The sequence below is a fragment of the Prionailurus viverrinus genome, chromosome C1, assembly GCF_022837055.1.
Source record: "Prionailurus viverrinus isolate Anna chromosome C1, UM_Priviv_1.0, whole genome shotgun sequence".
Lineage (NCBI taxonomy): Eukaryota > Metazoa > Chordata > Mammalia > Carnivora > Felidae > Prionailurus > Prionailurus viverrinus.
Window position 1 is genome coordinate 67720563 of NC_062568.1, and position 17098 is coordinate 67737660.

The window sequence follows — 17098 nt, forward strand, 5'->3', positions numbered from 1 at the left end:
CATTTCCCTGGTGAATAATGTTGAGCACTTTTATTAGCCATTTCATTGTTTTGCGAAATGCCTATTCAAGTCTTTTGTCCTTATTTTTTATTGGGTTGCCTTCTAAATTGGTAGATTTTTGTTTTTAAAAATTCTGGATTGGCATTGTCAGATGTAGATTTTCTAATTTGGGGCTTGCTATAACTGTGATGGAAGAGGAAAGGAGTGTTTGAGAATTCGTGTGTATATTGGAGAATTAAGTTCTCACTCTTCAATAGGAGGAATAAATACCTTAAAGTATCAACCAAAGGGGCATCTGGCTGGCTCAGCTGGTAGAGCACTTGGCTCTTGATCTCGGGGTAGTGAGTTGCCCCATGTTGGCACAGAGCTTAAAAATAAAATCAAGCAGGGTGCCTGGGTGGCTCAGTCGGTTGAGCGTCTGACTTCGGCTCAGGTCATGATCTTGCGGTTGGTGGGTTCAAGCCCTGCGTCGGGCTCTGTGCTGACAGCTTGGAGCCTGGAGCCTGCTTCCGATTCTGTGTCTCCCTCTCTCTGCCCTTTCCCTGCTCATGCTCTGTCTCTCAAAAATGAATAAACGTTAAAAAAAAAAAAAAACTAAAAAATAAAATCAAGCAGAGTACCACCTCACATCCATTAGGTTGGCTACCAAAAAAAAAAAAAATATATATATATATATATATATATATAAAACACACACACAAACATATATACACATAATAACAAAAAACAGAAATCAATTATTGACAAGGATATGGAGAAAATGGAACAGTTGTGCCCTATTGATGGGAATTTCAAATGGTACAGAAAACAGTAATGATAAATTCTCAAAAAACTAAAAATAGAAATACCTACGATGCAGCAATCCCACTTCTGGGTATATACGCAAAAGGAATGAAAAGAGGTATCAAAGATTTGTACACTCATGTTCATAGCAGCATTATTCACAATAGCCAAAAAGTGGAAGGTGCCAACCCAAGTGTCCATCAACAGATGAATGGGTAAGTAGAACATGACACATACACTATGGAACATTATTTAGCCTTAAAAAGGCAATTCTGACACATCCTACAACATGCACAAACTTGGAAGACATTAGTTAGGCCAAGTGAAATAAGCTGGTCACAAAAGTACAAATACTTGGTGATTCCAATGATCTGAGATACCTGGAGTAGTGGACCTACAAAAGGTAGAATGGTGGTTGATAAGGAATAAAATGAGGGAAGAATGGGGCATTACTGTTTAATACATAGTTTCTCAGGTTTGAAAGATGAAGAATTCTGTGGAGAAACAGTGGTGACAGCACATCAGTGTGAACGTACTTAACATTATAAAACTGTGAACTTAAAAACGGTTAAGATGGTATTTTGTTATGTGTATTTCACATTAAAAAATTAAATCAAGAAAAGCCGTGTAAGTATGTTATTTGTAAGTATGGAGGCAAATAATCTTAAAAGGAATGGCTTTGATGAATGGGAATTCAGGGTGAGTGGCAGTGGGACAGGAGGAGCACAGTATTTTCTGACACATATCTTGTAGAACATTTGCACGTGTATATTTGGGTGAGGGGGAAGGATATTTACCGAGTAGAATATAAAAGGATAGAGATTTACGTACAAAAGTGTATGTAGGTTTATGATGGTTCTCAAAATCTTATCAAGAGTTGTTGAAAGAACTAGCAACAAAGTTGTCTTTGAATTCATTAAAAAATAGTATTTCATAAGACTGTGCAACTATTTGCCTGGCTTTCTTGATATGTTTTCATCTAAAGGTCCAACACAAATACCCCAAAGCTTACCAAACTGTGACTGCTACAAACTTTAAAGATCAAAAAGGAGAGAATTTTCCTTTTAGTGGCCATTTTCTTCCTCTTAACTCCTAAACTGAGTTAATTTCCCTGGACTGACTTATGGAAAGTTTATGAGGGTTTTCAGTAGCCAAGGACTGCAAGGTTGTAATTACTTCAGGAATACACATATATATATAGTTACTTGAATAGAAAAAGGGAGATAATTCGCTGCCATTCTTGTTTTTTCTCAGTGATAACAAATTTTAAATGCCAAAAGCCAGATGAACCAGTAAGTTTCATTAATGTAAACAAGTATCTAAAGAGAACTAGTCTTGAAAAGAGCAGTAAATAGGAAGTCTTAGACTAGGAAGTAAAATACAAGGAAGACACGTAGAACCGTGATATACCCTGAGTGTAGGTAATTTCCATTTTAGAATGGAGAATTGTAAAACTTAAAATCTTAAGAATGGCAGTCATTCAAACTAACAAATACAAATCTGAATAAGTGTAATTTTTTATTTTTCTCATCAGTGTGGGAAATTCTAATAGGCAAATATTTACATGATGAAACTGTATTTATGCCCCCCCCCCCAAGTGCAGTTCTAGCAACTGGGTGTCCTGATTTCCATATATATATATATATATTTTTTTTCCTTTTCAGATAACCACATTTTAATATCTGCTTTGGTGATTGCTAGCACAGTAATTTTGACAGTTTTGGGAGCAATCGTTTGGTTCCTGTACAAAAGAAATTTGGATTCTGGTTTCACCACAGTTTTTTCAACTGCACCCCAATCACCTTATAACGACGACTGTGTTTTGGTTGTTGCAGAAGAAAATGAGTATGCTGTTCAATTTGACTAAGATCTTGGAAATTTCAGATTAAGACATCAAATGTTGACAGCGATTTCCTGTACAGGATTTTAATGTAAAATTTGATGAAAATCAGTTTTCATGGTATATTTCCTTATTCCATTAACACTCATTATTCTCATGTAATCATGACAAAAACTGATCTTTAGGTTCATCATAAGTTTTTAAAAAGGAATGATCATAAATACAATTTGGTAGTTTTAACCACCTCCCTAAATGTACCTTTCACTTAAAAAAGTTTAAATAAAGCCCAAAGTAGTAAAGTAGATAAAAATAAAAACCCAGTCTACTGCTCTATCTTCCTTCCCATTTGGTTGAACCACCTTAGGTTAGAATTGGGAAAAAAACAAAAACAAAAATAACTCTTACCACTGTAGTTTTAGCAATCACCAGGTCTTAACCAATTTCTAGGTCTTGCTCTTTTATTAATAAACATGAGAAAACATACCTTTAAAAAGACCCTATACATTAAGATGTCACACATTACAATTTACTGTGGCAGACAATTCCCCTAATATTTTTATCTTCCCTTTTAGAGTTAGATGTAGAAAATTTTTTAGATTTTAACCACCCCATATTCCACATTTTAAAATTACATTACTTTTAGAACATCACTTTGGACAAGAAATCTTATTTTGTACTAATAACAAATGGTTAGAATGTCAATGAAATTTTATAGTTTTTGAAGCAAGAAGGATTACAGCCATACCAGGAAGGTGTGGAAGTGGATGGCAGTGAGGATAATGCTTTGATCACAGAGCCCCTTTATTTAAGAACATTTCTTCTCTACCTCCAGATCTGTTCCTATATAAGGTGTGTCAATGCTCCCTGAACACTGATGAACTATCATTCAAGGACATGAAAACTAGGTTAGCAAAAACTGCAGAAAAACACTACATACTACTGTAGTTGTGACGTTCAAAGTTCTCAGTACATGTTCTGTACATCTTAAGACAAAGGTGAGAAGAATCTTTCTGGGGGTAAAAAATGAAAATGAGAGCTGAATCAAGAGTGATTTTCCTTAGCATTCTTTATAGCTTAAAAGCTCAAAGTAGTAGTCTCTCTCCCTAACCAATGTCTCATCAATTATCTTATGGGAAAAACTTTTCTTATGGGGAGGGAGATACACTATCTCAAGCTTGACCAATGGCAACAAAGTCCCAGCTTACACGATGTGTCCACTGGCATTACGAATAACCTCCTTCATCACAATTAATGGCACTGTTTTTTAATGACATAGGAAAAACTACAAAGTGCTGACAAGACTATATGGTATGGCTGTGTGGTACTAAAAGAACAGATGTTACACTAGCCTTATTACACAAAACAACTACACTCTGTAAGAGCTTTACATTTCTAAGTTTTTGGATACTATTTTATTCCTGGTAAGTTATTAATAGTGAACAGATTGGAATTCCTTCCTTTTTCTATTCAAATTCTACCAGTCATTTAAAAACTAAGATCTTAACTCTTCCTTAAAACTTTCTCTAATAGTCACAGATTTCTACAGTATCCAATATGGTAGCCACAAGCTACATGTGGCTATTTATGTTAAAATCAAATATAAAGTTCAGTTTCTCAGTTGCACCAGCCACACTTCAAATGCTCAAACACATGTAGCAGCTACCGTAATAGGCAATACAAATTACAGAGCATTTCCATTTCCATCATCACGAAGTTTTACTGGACAGTGCTGCTCTAGAATCTCCCCTTCCACTTAACTCCCATACAACTAATTTTCTTGTTCATTTTGATCACTTCTACCCAATGGCAGCTCTTACAAAACGGCTACATTAAACTGATTTAATTTTCCATATTTGATTTCACTTTTCAAGTAAGTCCTTAGAGGTCCCTGGTTAGTGAAGTGTTAAATCTTAATTTTCTTCATCAGAACATCTGTAACAGGGCCTTTGCATCTATTCAGTGGTCAACAGCAAACTGGGTCATTCAAGTCTGTATGTATATTTTTAATACTAACATAACCATGCTTGTTTATATTCAAAATGTATAAATTGCTTTCTTCAACGTCTTGGTTTTGGTTAATAAGGACAGTATAAATTCTTACGTTTGGCAGGTATCTAGAGAGAATAACATTAAACTGCATTTTCCTAGGAATTTGTATTCTCTGTAGTGAGTGCTCTATGGTCTATTTCTGTTTATATGGTTTTAAAAGTAATTCACACGTACAGGGTATCAGAAGCTTATGCAATATTGAAATATGAAATAGTAAGCTGTACTACGGAACTGAAAGTATACTATAAAGCTCAAGCCACTGTATCTCTGGCATTAAGCATTTAATATGACAATAAACTGTATACCAATGGAATGTTTTCTACTAAATAAAAAAAAAAAAAAACATTTATTTTTGAGAGACAGCGAGTGAGTGGGGGAGGGGCAGAGAGAGAAGGAAACACAGAATCCAAAGCAAACTCCAGGCTGAGCAAGCTGTCAGCACAGAGCCCGACGCGGGGCTTGAATGCACAAAACAGGAGATCATGACCTGGGCCAAAGTTGGACGCTTAACCAACTGAGCCACCCAGGCACCCCCTACTATTTAAATTTTTAAGTAAGTTTTGTGGGTTAAGTAGAAGATACTTAACTTTCATGCTGAGTCTATTAAAAGTGTAAATGTTTGAAACTCAAAGCACCCCTTAAGGGCCCACAGAATAGTGAAACTGGTATCCTTAATTTTGTATTTTTCCTTTAAGGCAATGCAGAGATAACAGGTAAAAGTTGAGCAAATGTTTTACATTTAGGGGCGCCTGGGTGGCTCAGTCGGTTAAGCTGCCAACTTCGGCTCAGGTCATGATCTCGCAGTCCGTGAGTTCGAGCCCCGCGTCGGGCTCTGTGCGGACAGCTCAGAGCCTGGAGCAGGTTTCAGATTCTGTGTCTCCCTCTCTCTGACCCTCCCCCGTTCATGCTCTGTCTCTGTCTCAAAAATAAATAAACGTTAAAAAAAAAAAAATTTTTTTTTAATTTATATTTTTGTATGAATTGGGATTTTACTTCTTAAAAAAGCTTTAAGGTTTGAAGTCTACTTTGAGCACCACCAGTTCAAAAGGAAACATTTCAAACTATAAAGTATATCAATCAGTATGCATTTTATTTCCAGCCAAGGTTTTACATTAAGACAAACAAACTGTGGCCAAACTGTTGACTCACATTTGAGAAATTACATGGTTTCTATTTAGGTTCTGAAAATGTAGTTAGTTGCCATAACATAAGACTATTTAAATCTGAAACCACCTGAAGGTGTTTAAAAGTATATCCTAAAGGGTGTTGACAGAGGAAATATATACAGTGTTATGAAACTTTATACACAACTCCTGACCATGGTGTAGATCTATTCACTGGTGAACAGGTGATGTTCATCTGTTCTCCAAAAGTGGTGAAAAATATTAAGTCAGTAAATAAATGCTCAGAATTACCAAGGAACAGTTAAAAACGACCAGGATCCAAACAGGTTATTTATATCGTATTTATCTATAAAGAAGTGACAACACTAAAAAACACATTGAAAACCAGTGTTTTAAACTTTAAATGTGGGATTTAAAAATATTCCATTAACTTGAGATTGCAGTAATTTTTTTTCCCAAATAGCATTTGATGGGCAATTCCGATATAATTTACAGCTGTAATACTCCTAAAAGGAATATCTACATACTATGGCTTATCAAATATAATCTGCATTTTGCAAATCAATACAAAAATTTATCCATCATTTATACATTTTATATTTATATACTTCTTAAAAATTAGATTTTATTGCTAAGTGAATTTAGGATTCATATTAACTTTGGGAACCTAATATATAATGCTTTCATAACTTCCCAATTATTTTTTTTATAAACACTGGAAGCAAATGATTATGAAAATGAGACTGTAACTTAAGGCATTTTTGAAAAGAAAAATAATTAGGTGCCATTTTATTTCAAAAGCATATTTTGTCCCACTTTTTTCACTAGCAAGAAACTAAAAACATGAACCATTTTTTTTTCATAAATATGACTACAGTAATCAAAACACAAAAAAAGGTCATCAGAATTACTTAGATATTTAAAACAAGGATAACATTTTCCCACTCACCGAAAAGAAAAATACTTTTGATGACCAGTTTATAAACATCAGATTCATTGGCCATGTTAAAAGGTCCAGGAGAATTTTTAATTCAGCAATACTTGAGACTATCTAAATATATATATATATATATATATATATATATATATCCAATAGGCATTCCCCACAAAATTAAATCATACGTAATTGCCAGTTTTAATAAACACTTGTTCACAGATCATCCATTTGTCTTATATGAAGTTAGGCAATATCAAATGTTCTGTTATGGTCTCCATCTTCTTCGGAATCATCCTCTGAAGCTGTTGAAAGAAAACAGGATGATCAAGAATGATTTTAAGGGGGATGAGAATGGATGTGTAAATACGAAGCCAGAACAGCAATGACTTGTAAAATAAAAAAACCCAATTTAGTATTCTGTTTGGTCAAAATGATAAGTTATGACAGGGTTAGGGGTGGTTTGACTGTGGGTGATGCCCATCCATAATGCTCCCACCCCCACATCTTTTTATGTTAGTTTTTATAAAAATGAGAATGCTTAAAAATGTGCTTCAAGAACGTCTTCTAAAAAGCTTCTGAGATCAGCCTGTGTTCACAGTAGCTAATGATTTAGACACTAGAGAAAAAAATGAACTTAAGGCAAGTGCTCTCACACACCTGAGTAGAATCTGGTTTATTACCGCTGCATGTTTGATGCATCCGATGAGAATGAAAAAAAATGTACACAGAATAGGTTATGGGTATTCTTGCAATTTACATCAAAGCTATGTCTATACAATGCCAAGAAAAAGCTCTATTTAGTCCAAAAAGCTTTTATATAGACACAGCCTAAGTTAAAACAATTGGATTTAGTAAAAAACTTTTGAGATTATTCCTATGCCTCTACATTGTCAGAAACATCATGTTTGTAACATTTCTGACCTCAATTTAAGAGCCATTGTAGTAGCTCAGAAGTTTAAAATAAACATCCTGGAATGTCTATAGGAGGGACCTAAGTATAAAACTATGGATTCTCTAAACTGTTATGTGTTGAGGAAAATGGAATTCACTAAAATAAACACCCAACCAACATTTCCCCTATTATCAAGGGCAGAAAGGTTAAACGTATAGTCTTCTTGTATTAGTATTAGACCCAATATTTAAGAGCACCCAACAAATGGAATCAACAAAAACATCCTACATGTATGGATGAAACTTAAGTTTTCATGTTTCAATTTATCTTGCAGAAATCTTCAATCCATTTTTAGTAAATGATAGCAAGCATATACTTGGCTCATGAATGAGTAAATCCTATGGTTAAGTTTTATGCTATATTATGGAGAAATATCAAACTAAGAAATAAAACAGTTTTTCAGAGAACTTCTCATGTTTTCTATTCAATTAACTCCACAAGAGAAGAAAATTCAGTGAGAACCAACTTTTAGAATACATTAATATTCTGGTACTTAGGAGTAAGCTTGTAGCACCCACAACAGCTTTTACTCTCAGCTGAATCTGGGTATATTTCACCTCCGTCTTTCTTACATGTTGGCAGTAGACATTGCTATGTTTAGGAAACTACTAAATGTTAGTTTAAAAAAAAGTAAAGCAATCTGGGGAAAATATTACTATGAACTAAAACAAATTACTACCATCACATCTGGCAAAGTATGAATTATAATTTGCTAAAAGAGATCTTTGTGTTAGGTAACATAAGGGATGTGAAGAAGTTTATATAAAAGAAAAAAAAGATGTACACCAAATGAATTCCCACTTTATATACCAGACTCCTTTATATACCATTTTCACACATACTAAACTGTGAAAAGGCATCTGGTTGTACCTCTAATCCTTTCAAAACTTAAAAATAGTACAAACTTAATGACAACAACCCATGTCTTAGAATATTCTAGGAATTAAAAGGCTCTCATGAAGACCAAGTCCTTCTCAAACTTTACTTCAAAGGATGCTGAGCTTTCCCTAAAGGTAAAAAAACATGCACACTACAGGTAACACTCCACAAGTGTTTTTAAGACGAGTACAGAAAATAATCAAGTGGAGAATATATATTTTAAAACACTTCAAAGAGTGTAATGGAATCTGATCGTGGGGAGCCAGTTGCTTTGGGTGAAAAAGTACAATAGGTAGGGTAATCTTGAATTCCCAGGAACTGTTTCAGAGCCACCAATATCTGTGCCCACCTGGTACGAAGCACCCTGGAGGCTGTAGGACTTTGAGGTTAAGCTGTGCAGATGCCTGTAAAGATTTGGGCATTAAGTGCCTTCACATGGGAGCCCAGGCAGAAGTCCTAATGCTGGAACGTGATCTTAAGAGATTGGAGTTGCTGTCGGAGCTGGCTGCCTATTAAAGGTCCATGAGGACCTGAACAAGGAGCAAAAAAAAAACTATGGCTTCTGTTACGGACTCAGAACTAGGAATCTTTCACCTCTATTTTCCTAGAACTATATACAAACCCAGGGAAAACTTTTAATGATCTAACAAAGATGAATAACAAAATTTCTCTCTCTCTCTCTCACACACACACCTAACAGATTTAGAAGTGTGGTTTGACCAGAAGTTTTCTTTTTGATTAAAATTAAGGCGATCAAAAATAAAAATTTTAAATAAAACACTAGTTAAAATATATCCTTCTGTACCTTAAAATTATTATTTTTTAAAAATATGCTTTGAAAAAGGTCAGTTGCCCAACCCATCTTTCCCAAATCAGTTATTATGGTATTACTACGCCTATAAATGAAGCTCTAATTTGGTAGAAAGCGTACACAGTAAGGTTTTGGTCTGTGGATTTAATTTGCAAAAGAAATTCAACAAGTCTGGGAAGGGGAAATTCCACCTACTTTCGAGATCTTCCATATGTGCCTGAAGAGTTCTTGCAAGGTTAATAAACTAGAAACAATGCAGAAAGAAATATAGTAGTTTAAATGTTGCAAATTGATCTAAAAAGAGAATCAGTATAGGAGATTCATTTCTACTTTAAAAAGTCAACCACCATTTAAGCCTTTAAAATAGGGGTCTTTCTACCCCCACATCAAAAATTACAAGCTTAAAATATTTTTTAACTGTTGTATATAATCACCATTATATAAATGGTCATGTAGAAATCATGAATCACGTAGAAACTAAAAGCTGCTATAATAAGATAATTTTATCTAATGGCATTTCTGTCTTGCATAAATACAACACTTCAAAAAATTATGGAGAAAAAATTAAAACCATTACAATGTGGACACAAATGAACACTCTTAGTGGTCAAAAAAAACAAAACAGGAACAATTTTATCTTCCTGTCTAAATTTGATAGCTCCAGATGTATTACATTTATTTCAATACTTAAAAAAAAATTTGTGAAAATGACTTCCACTTTAATAATTTGTACCTTTTACAAAGGCATGAATTATATGCTTTATATAAAGGTTTATTCATTTTGAAAAGGTAAGTTACCTTTTAGGAAATCATCTTATGGCATCTACTATATTTAGGTACTACGATTTCTAAAGTACTTAAAAGTCCAGAGATCCTTGCTCAAATTATAAATGCTCTTGATAGTTCATTCTCTTTTCTCTCAATGATAATAATCTATCAAATGGCTTACAGGAATGTTCACATGAGGATTACAGAAAAATGTTTTACCAATTTCCAAACTATATATATTTGGTAATTTTGATTATTTGGTTATTTGGTAATTTTCAAGATAAAACAAAAACATTACACCTCACCAGAAATTAGGCTCCATTTTTAACAAAGTGAATATTTAAAAAATAGTCTGAAGTATATGTTTATGAACACATTTCAAGATATGAAGTGTTCACAATACTACAGTACTGATGCAGGCCCTAGCCCCTGCCACACAAATTGGGCAAGGCAGAGAGTATAAATTTCCTATGGTACACTGAGATAAGTAGTATCCTACACTCATAAGCACCTAAGAGACAGCCAGCTCAAGTGTTAACATTAAGGTAAGAGTGTACAGAGTAAACACACAATAGTCCATATCTTAAGTAGTTTCTAGTAATATGAATACTTAAAAATTAGTACACTGCTAATCTTTTACAGGATAGTAACAAATGAAATTGAAGTTAATTTCCCATACTCTTTTGGTTTTTGGAGTTCAATTTAATAATGAGTTGTTTTTTTCCCCTCCCAAATGAAAAAGAGCATTTTCCCTAGGTATTTTCAATTCCATCCCTGTTTTTCACTAAAATATATTCCAATTACCTTCAAGAGCTAGAAAATTACTTCTTTAAAAATAGCTTTTTGAAAAAATTAGCCTGCTTGATAAAGAAGGAAGAAAGCAATTCCTATTAAATCTACATTATCTTTATTTTCAAGGCACATTTTAATAGAAGAGCTCCCTAAAGAAAACAAAATGTAAACATGTAAGACAATCTGCTTTCCAAAGCGAACACTTGCTGCATCACACCCTCCCTGCTCCCCCAACTCCAATATTACTTACTCGGACACGTGTGCTTGGTTCATTTGTATTTCCCATCATATCAGAAAAGCTTTGTTCGCACAAGTGCAATAACACAACTAGGTAGAGACCAGAGCTGATAAACTCATACTCAGCCTTCAACAGGAAAGCAAACGAGAAAAAAAAAATGAAGAATGAAAAATTAGTAGAATTGAGATTGATACTTATAGCATACTGATAAACTAGAGGAAATGTATTTACATCCAGCTCCTAGGAAGAGTATAATGCCAATTATTGAAAAAGAAAGAGCTGTCTTTCATAGTTTCATAAAAGTTCACTAATTGCCATATAATGTATTCAAATAGGTGTGTGAATAACCTTTTCATTCTCATATAGTCTTCCTTTATGTAATGATTTATATAAAAGTGGGAAAAATCATTTGATGGTGGAATGAATGCTCTGGTTCCACATAAAGCTGAAAACTGATTTCATTACACAGATAGCTATAACTATTTCCTTAAAAATTACCATTTCATCTACAGCAAAAATCAATACATTATGTGACTAAAATCCTATTCTGACAGGTTGTTCATGTAATTTAATTAACTTAAAGGCAACACTAAATATAAAAATGAACTAAAAAAAAAGGTAGTAAAGTAACTTCCTCATATCATTCACATAGAAATTTGCAATGGGTAAAAATAGATCTTTGGTTCAATGCTGTTCTGTTGGTTTTGAAGCTAAGAAAACAAATCATGAATATAGTGCTATTAAAAAATCTAATCTGTAACTGTTACACAGTGATCTCTAAATTGTATCATATTTTGATAACTTAAGAAATCTATGTTCTTAGTAGCAACTTCAGCAAGTAACTGGTTATAGATTCTTCAGAATACTCAACAAATTTGAAATTAAAAGTTTCTCTAAATGCTTCACTTCATTAACTTTGTTTGTTTTTAACTTAAAAGAAAATCATGCATCCAGAAGATTCAAATGTATTATAAACTAATCATTTAAAATGAGGGTATCTGTCAGACCACTAAAATCCATGATTCACTAAGAACAAAGATGTTAAAGCCAGAAAGCTTCATCAAGACTGTCATTTTCCACATAATATTTCTCAATGCCTCTCAATTATTTAAGAGGTGGATCATTAAAATCCTTGAAGAACAAGAAAAATACTCTTGGTTGTACTGAAAAGCCAAAGAACCACCTTCAAGAGACATGATGGAGTACCTACAGAAAGAATGGAAGGAAAAAACCATTCTTTGAAACCTACTCTGATTTTGAGGAAAAAAATAAAAATTTCTTTGCATCTTTCCATACTATTTCCTCTTGTTCTTTAAAATACCACTGTCTAGGGGCACCTGGGTGGCTCAGTTGGTTAAGCATATCACTTCAGCTCAAGTCACGATCTCACGGCTTGTGAGTTTGAGCCCCTTGTTGGGCTCTGTGCTGACAGCCTAGAGCCTGGAGTCTGTTTTGGATTCTGTTTCCCTCTCTCCCTGCCCCCTCCTCCACTTGCGCTGTGTCTCTCCCTCTCTCAAAAATAAATAATAAAACATTTAAAACAAATTTAAGGGGGCGCCTGGGTGGCTCAGTCAGTTAAGCGGCCTCGGCTCAGGTCATGATCTCGCAGTCCGTGAGTTCAAGCCCTGCGTCGGGCTTTGTGCTGACAGCTCAGAGCCTGGAGCCTGTTTCAGATTCTGTGTCTCTGTCTCTCTGACCCTCCCCTGTTCATGCTCTGTCTCTGTGTCAAAAATAAACGTTAAAAAAAAACTTAAAAAAAACCAAAACTTAAAAAACTTAAAAACTTAAAACTCTAGCTGTCTAGAGAGAGACTCCTTAAGAATTTAAGACAATTCCTTATTGAAAGTGGTACTCCTTTTGGACCACTGGCTTCATTAAGGAATAAAACAATAACTAGTATTAGAGTAGCATCTGTACTATATCAACTAATTTTTTTCATTCCTTAGATCAGTGATTCTTTTTTTAAAATTTTTTTTTTTTTCAACGTTTTTTAATTTATTTTTGGGACAGAGAGAGACAGAGCATGAACGGGGGAGGGGCAGAGAGAGAGGGAGACACAGAATCGGAAACAGGCTCCAGGCTCCGAGCCATCAGCCCAGAGCCTGACGCGGGGCTCGAACTCACGGACCGCGAGATCGTGACCTGGCTGAAGTCGGACGCTCAACCGACTGCGCCACCCAGGCGCCCCTAGATCAGAGATTCTTAACCTGGATCTAGGCAATTAGCTTCAAGAGATCTGGGAGTCCCTTAAATTATATGCAGATTTTGTGTCTATGTATATTTTGTAAAGAGTGTTCCTTGGTTTTAATCAGATTTTCAAAGGGTATCTATATTTGCACATTTAAAGAGAGTGTCCACAAAAGATCATATATTGCATGTTTCAATTTATGAGATATCCAGAATAGACAAAGTCAAATAGAACACAGATTGGTGGTTGCCAGGGGATGGGAGAAGGGGGAAATAGGGATCCACTACTTAATGGGTACAGGATTTTCTTTTGAAGAGATGAAAATGTCCTGAAACTAGAGAGAGGTAATGGCTGTGCAGTGCTCAAGTGTACTAGTACCAATAAACTGTTCACCTTAAAATGGTTACATTACATAAACTTCACTTTAATAAAAAAGGGAGAAATGTGTCCAAACACTTCATTTAAAAGGTGTTTTTCAAGCATTCATGCATTCTGTCACCATCACCTCTCTTTTTATCACAAATATGCTAATAAGCACACTTGGATAGTATGGCCCTAGAGTTATCCTCATAATCTTTCAACATCTCCCACCTGAATTTTCCTTTAAAAAGGAAAAAATACTGAGCTCTAAGTTTCAAGAAAAATTAGTGATCCAATCAATGGGGGGAGAAGGGAAGGAGAGATCAATACATACCAAAAAAATCTGAGACATGAGAGGATAATATATGAAATAAAATTTTAGTATCATCAGAAAAATCCTGACCTTATGTATTTGTAGTGATACAAATACTAAAGGAAAGAAAAACAATGTGAACTTGGAATAAATGATTTCACATAAGATAACTCGTTCAACATATAGATGGAAGCAGAATGGGGAGGGTAGAGGGAATCAGACATGAGGAAGAACAGGGGATCATATAGGCACATAAAAAATTATTCCTAACATAAAAAAAAAAACAGGATGCAGATCTGGGGTTTGGTGTTTCAATTATTTTCCAGTACTCAGAGGCATTCACGATTGAGACAGCTCTGGGGAGAGAAGGTTGGCATGCCTGCTTTGGGACCCATTTCCTAAGCTTTCCTTATTTTTAGGTTTATTTAGGAAGCATATGATGAATTTTACCTTACACTTAAAATTTGTGACTTTGTTATGTGCCTTGTGCCTTAAAAAGTTAGGGGGAAAATGAAAAATTATAGAATCATATAATACCTAATGTGGTAACAGAATTATATTAAAAACATTATTATTATTATTTTAATGCAGGTTTTCTGACCATGATTTAATCTTTTCTTCAAGAGTTGTCCTTTAAGCATAGAACAGACACTTACCAAATTAGGCAAAATATACTAACTTGTTCATTTGCATGAGCTCTATGTAGTTCATGAATATCAAAATCCTCCAGGTTAAGCTGCAACTTCTCTTTACAGAGTTCACAGGTGGTTACAGCCTCTAATGAAGAACCTGGTAAAATTAAAAGGAAAACTTAGTTTGCTATGTCTCCACAAAATACTATTCCTTGTAAAGTTTTAAGCTTAGAATATAGAGAATCAAAAGGGAGAAAGGAAGGAAGATTGCATTACTGCCATAAACCGGTAAGGTCTCCTAAAATAACAACTGGTTAACACTAATGTGGCTTGTCAGGTCCTAAGCTTATATCCATTATTTAGGTGTCCATTTTTTTCCTTCCAGAAATGCATGCTACCCCATCCTTGATGGTGGGAAGCTGACAATGGAACATCATCTGTACTTCCCGCTTCTTATTTAAGCACCTTGGCAAGATGCCATGAAAACAATGTTAAATAATGTAGTATCCTAAACAACTAGTTACCTATATCCAGGCCAGTATCTCTGATGTGACAATATACACCTAAGACCTTTTGTCCTCTAAGAAATGTGCATTCCCTGTAAGCTAGGAGGGAACAAAAGGAATCTACCTTTGTCTAGGTAAAAACAGCTCCCTTCAGTCATAAAAGGAACGAAGTCTTGATACATGCTACAACATGGATGAAAGTAAATAAGTTACCAGGGATTCAGGAGAAGGGGAGGTGGGAGCTGCTGCTTAATGGATGAAGAGTTTTTGTTTTGGGGTGGTAATAAAATTTTGGAAGTAGATAGTGGTGGTGGTCACACAACATTCTGAACATACTCAATGACACTGAATTACACATGTAATAATGGTCAAAAGGGAAATTTTACTTTATATATATTTTATCACAAAAGGAAAAAGAGTTCTTTCTGTCCAATATGCAGTTACTGGTTACTCCTAAGCTTCTGGCTCCAATTAAATCATTGGTAATTTTGTCTAATTAAACATATAGCCATTCTACCCCATGCTTATTTTTAGACAGCTTTAAACTAAAATATATACATGCATATATATATATATATATATCCTTAAAGTGTGTGTATATATATATGTATATATATATATGTATATATATATATACATATCCTAAAAGTAGAGAAGTCATGTGATTAACAGGGTAGAGGTTTAGATTCAATTAACATTTGTTGACTGTTATATGCCAAAATTTAGAAGGAAAAAGAAAAGTAGCAACCTCTGCCTTCAAGCTCCTAAAGCTCTTAAACAGTAAAATCTGGCATAAAGTCTAAGACAGCAGTAATTTATATGCATTTTCTTTTGAAAATAGTTGAACAGAAAGTGAGTGCTATTCTGAGGTAGTATGTTATGTTCTCTGTTGTCTCAAAATGTCCTGTTGTCAAATTACATTAAGATAGTCACTATATTTACAGTATATGATTAAAACCAAGTTGTTGTTGCCGTTTTAGGAGTCTAACATACATAGAGATACTGAAATTAAAATGCATCTGGAATATGTGAATTAAAGACAATTAATATTGTACCACTGAACTAAATTCAGGATAAGTCCATACTATGACTGATGGAAAACAAAGAACGTGAAAGACATTTATCAGACATTTGTTTTTAAAATTTTTAATGTTTATTTTTGAGAGAGAGAGAGACAGACAGAGAAAGAGGGAGACACAGAATCTGAAACAGGCTCCAGGCTCTGAGCTGTCAGCACAGAGCCTGAGGTGGAGCTCGAACTCACGAATGGTGAGATCCTGACCTGAACCAAAGTTGGACACTTAACCTACTGAGCCACCCAGGCGCCCTACATTTATCAGACATTTCTTAGAACTATTCTCTGATTCAGAAGCAGGAGAAGTGTGATTATAAAATACGGGCCTTTGAGATCATTTAATACAAATTCTTTCATGTTTTAGTGCTTCATGTTTTTTCTTCTAGGAATTAAGTGACTTATAGAACAACGTTCAGTAGATCATATACAGCTCGGAAAAGCCCATTTATCCTACATGTTTAATCTAGGGCTCTTTCCATTAAGACCCCACCTCATTCAGTAGGCCTTGACTGCCCTGACTGCATTTGCCTCAACTTGTACTAGACTTGCTTTATTCATTTTCGCATACCCTGAGAGTTTAACAGTCCATACACGTGGCAGCTGCTTAATAAATGCTTAAAATCAATCTCTACCAGAATGAATCTTCTACTAGATGGGGTCTTTACGTAAGTATGAGAAAGCCTTTGTGAAAATTTATCAAGAAGGTTCAGTTCTTGAGATCTTTACATTCATCTGATCATATCTTAGAAAGCTTATTAATAACCTGGTAACACCCTCTAATTGAGTATTTACCACATGCCCAGTACTGTGAGAAACTATTTATAAATGTCATCTCATTTGACCTTCACAAC

At 34.6% G+C, this 17098-nt stretch overlaps 2 protein-coding genes across 12 annotated transcripts in view; one reads left to right on the plus strand and one right to left on the minus strand.

Moving 5' to 3' along the window:
- The window catches only part of LY75 (lymphocyte antigen 75), a 131405-nt gene extending 126420 nt beyond the window's left edge, over positions 1 to 4985 (plus strand). Inside the window, exon 39 of the mRNA XM_047870175.1 lies at positions 2448 to 4985. Coding sequence (XP_047726131.1) covers positions 2448 to 2650 — 203 coding nt within the window. The 3' untranslated portion in view covers positions 2651 to 4985. The remainder of the gene's footprint in view (positions 1 to 2447) is intronic.
- MARCHF7 (membrane associated ring-CH-type finger 7) overlaps positions 673 to 17098 on the minus strand; it is a 64727-nt gene continuing 48301 nt past the window's right edge. For 4 of the 11 annotated variants that reach the window (XM_047870180.1, XM_047870184.1, XM_047870185.1 and 1 more), the window contains 3 exons: positions 14714 to 14823; positions 11186 to 11299; positions 5745 to 9619 (listed from right to left, as the gene is read on the minus strand). In XM_047870180.1, coding sequence (XP_047726136.1) covers positions 9461 to 9619; positions 11186 to 11299; positions 14714 to 14823 — 383 coding nt within the window. In that variant the 3' untranslated portion in view covers positions 5745 to 9460. Of the gene's footprint in view, positions 688 to 5744; positions 9620 to 11185; positions 11300 to 14690; positions 14824 to 17098 lie in introns of those variants that run through there. The other 7 variants (XR_007154677.1, XR_007154676.1, XR_007154678.1 and 4 more) reach the window with 7 other exon arrangements.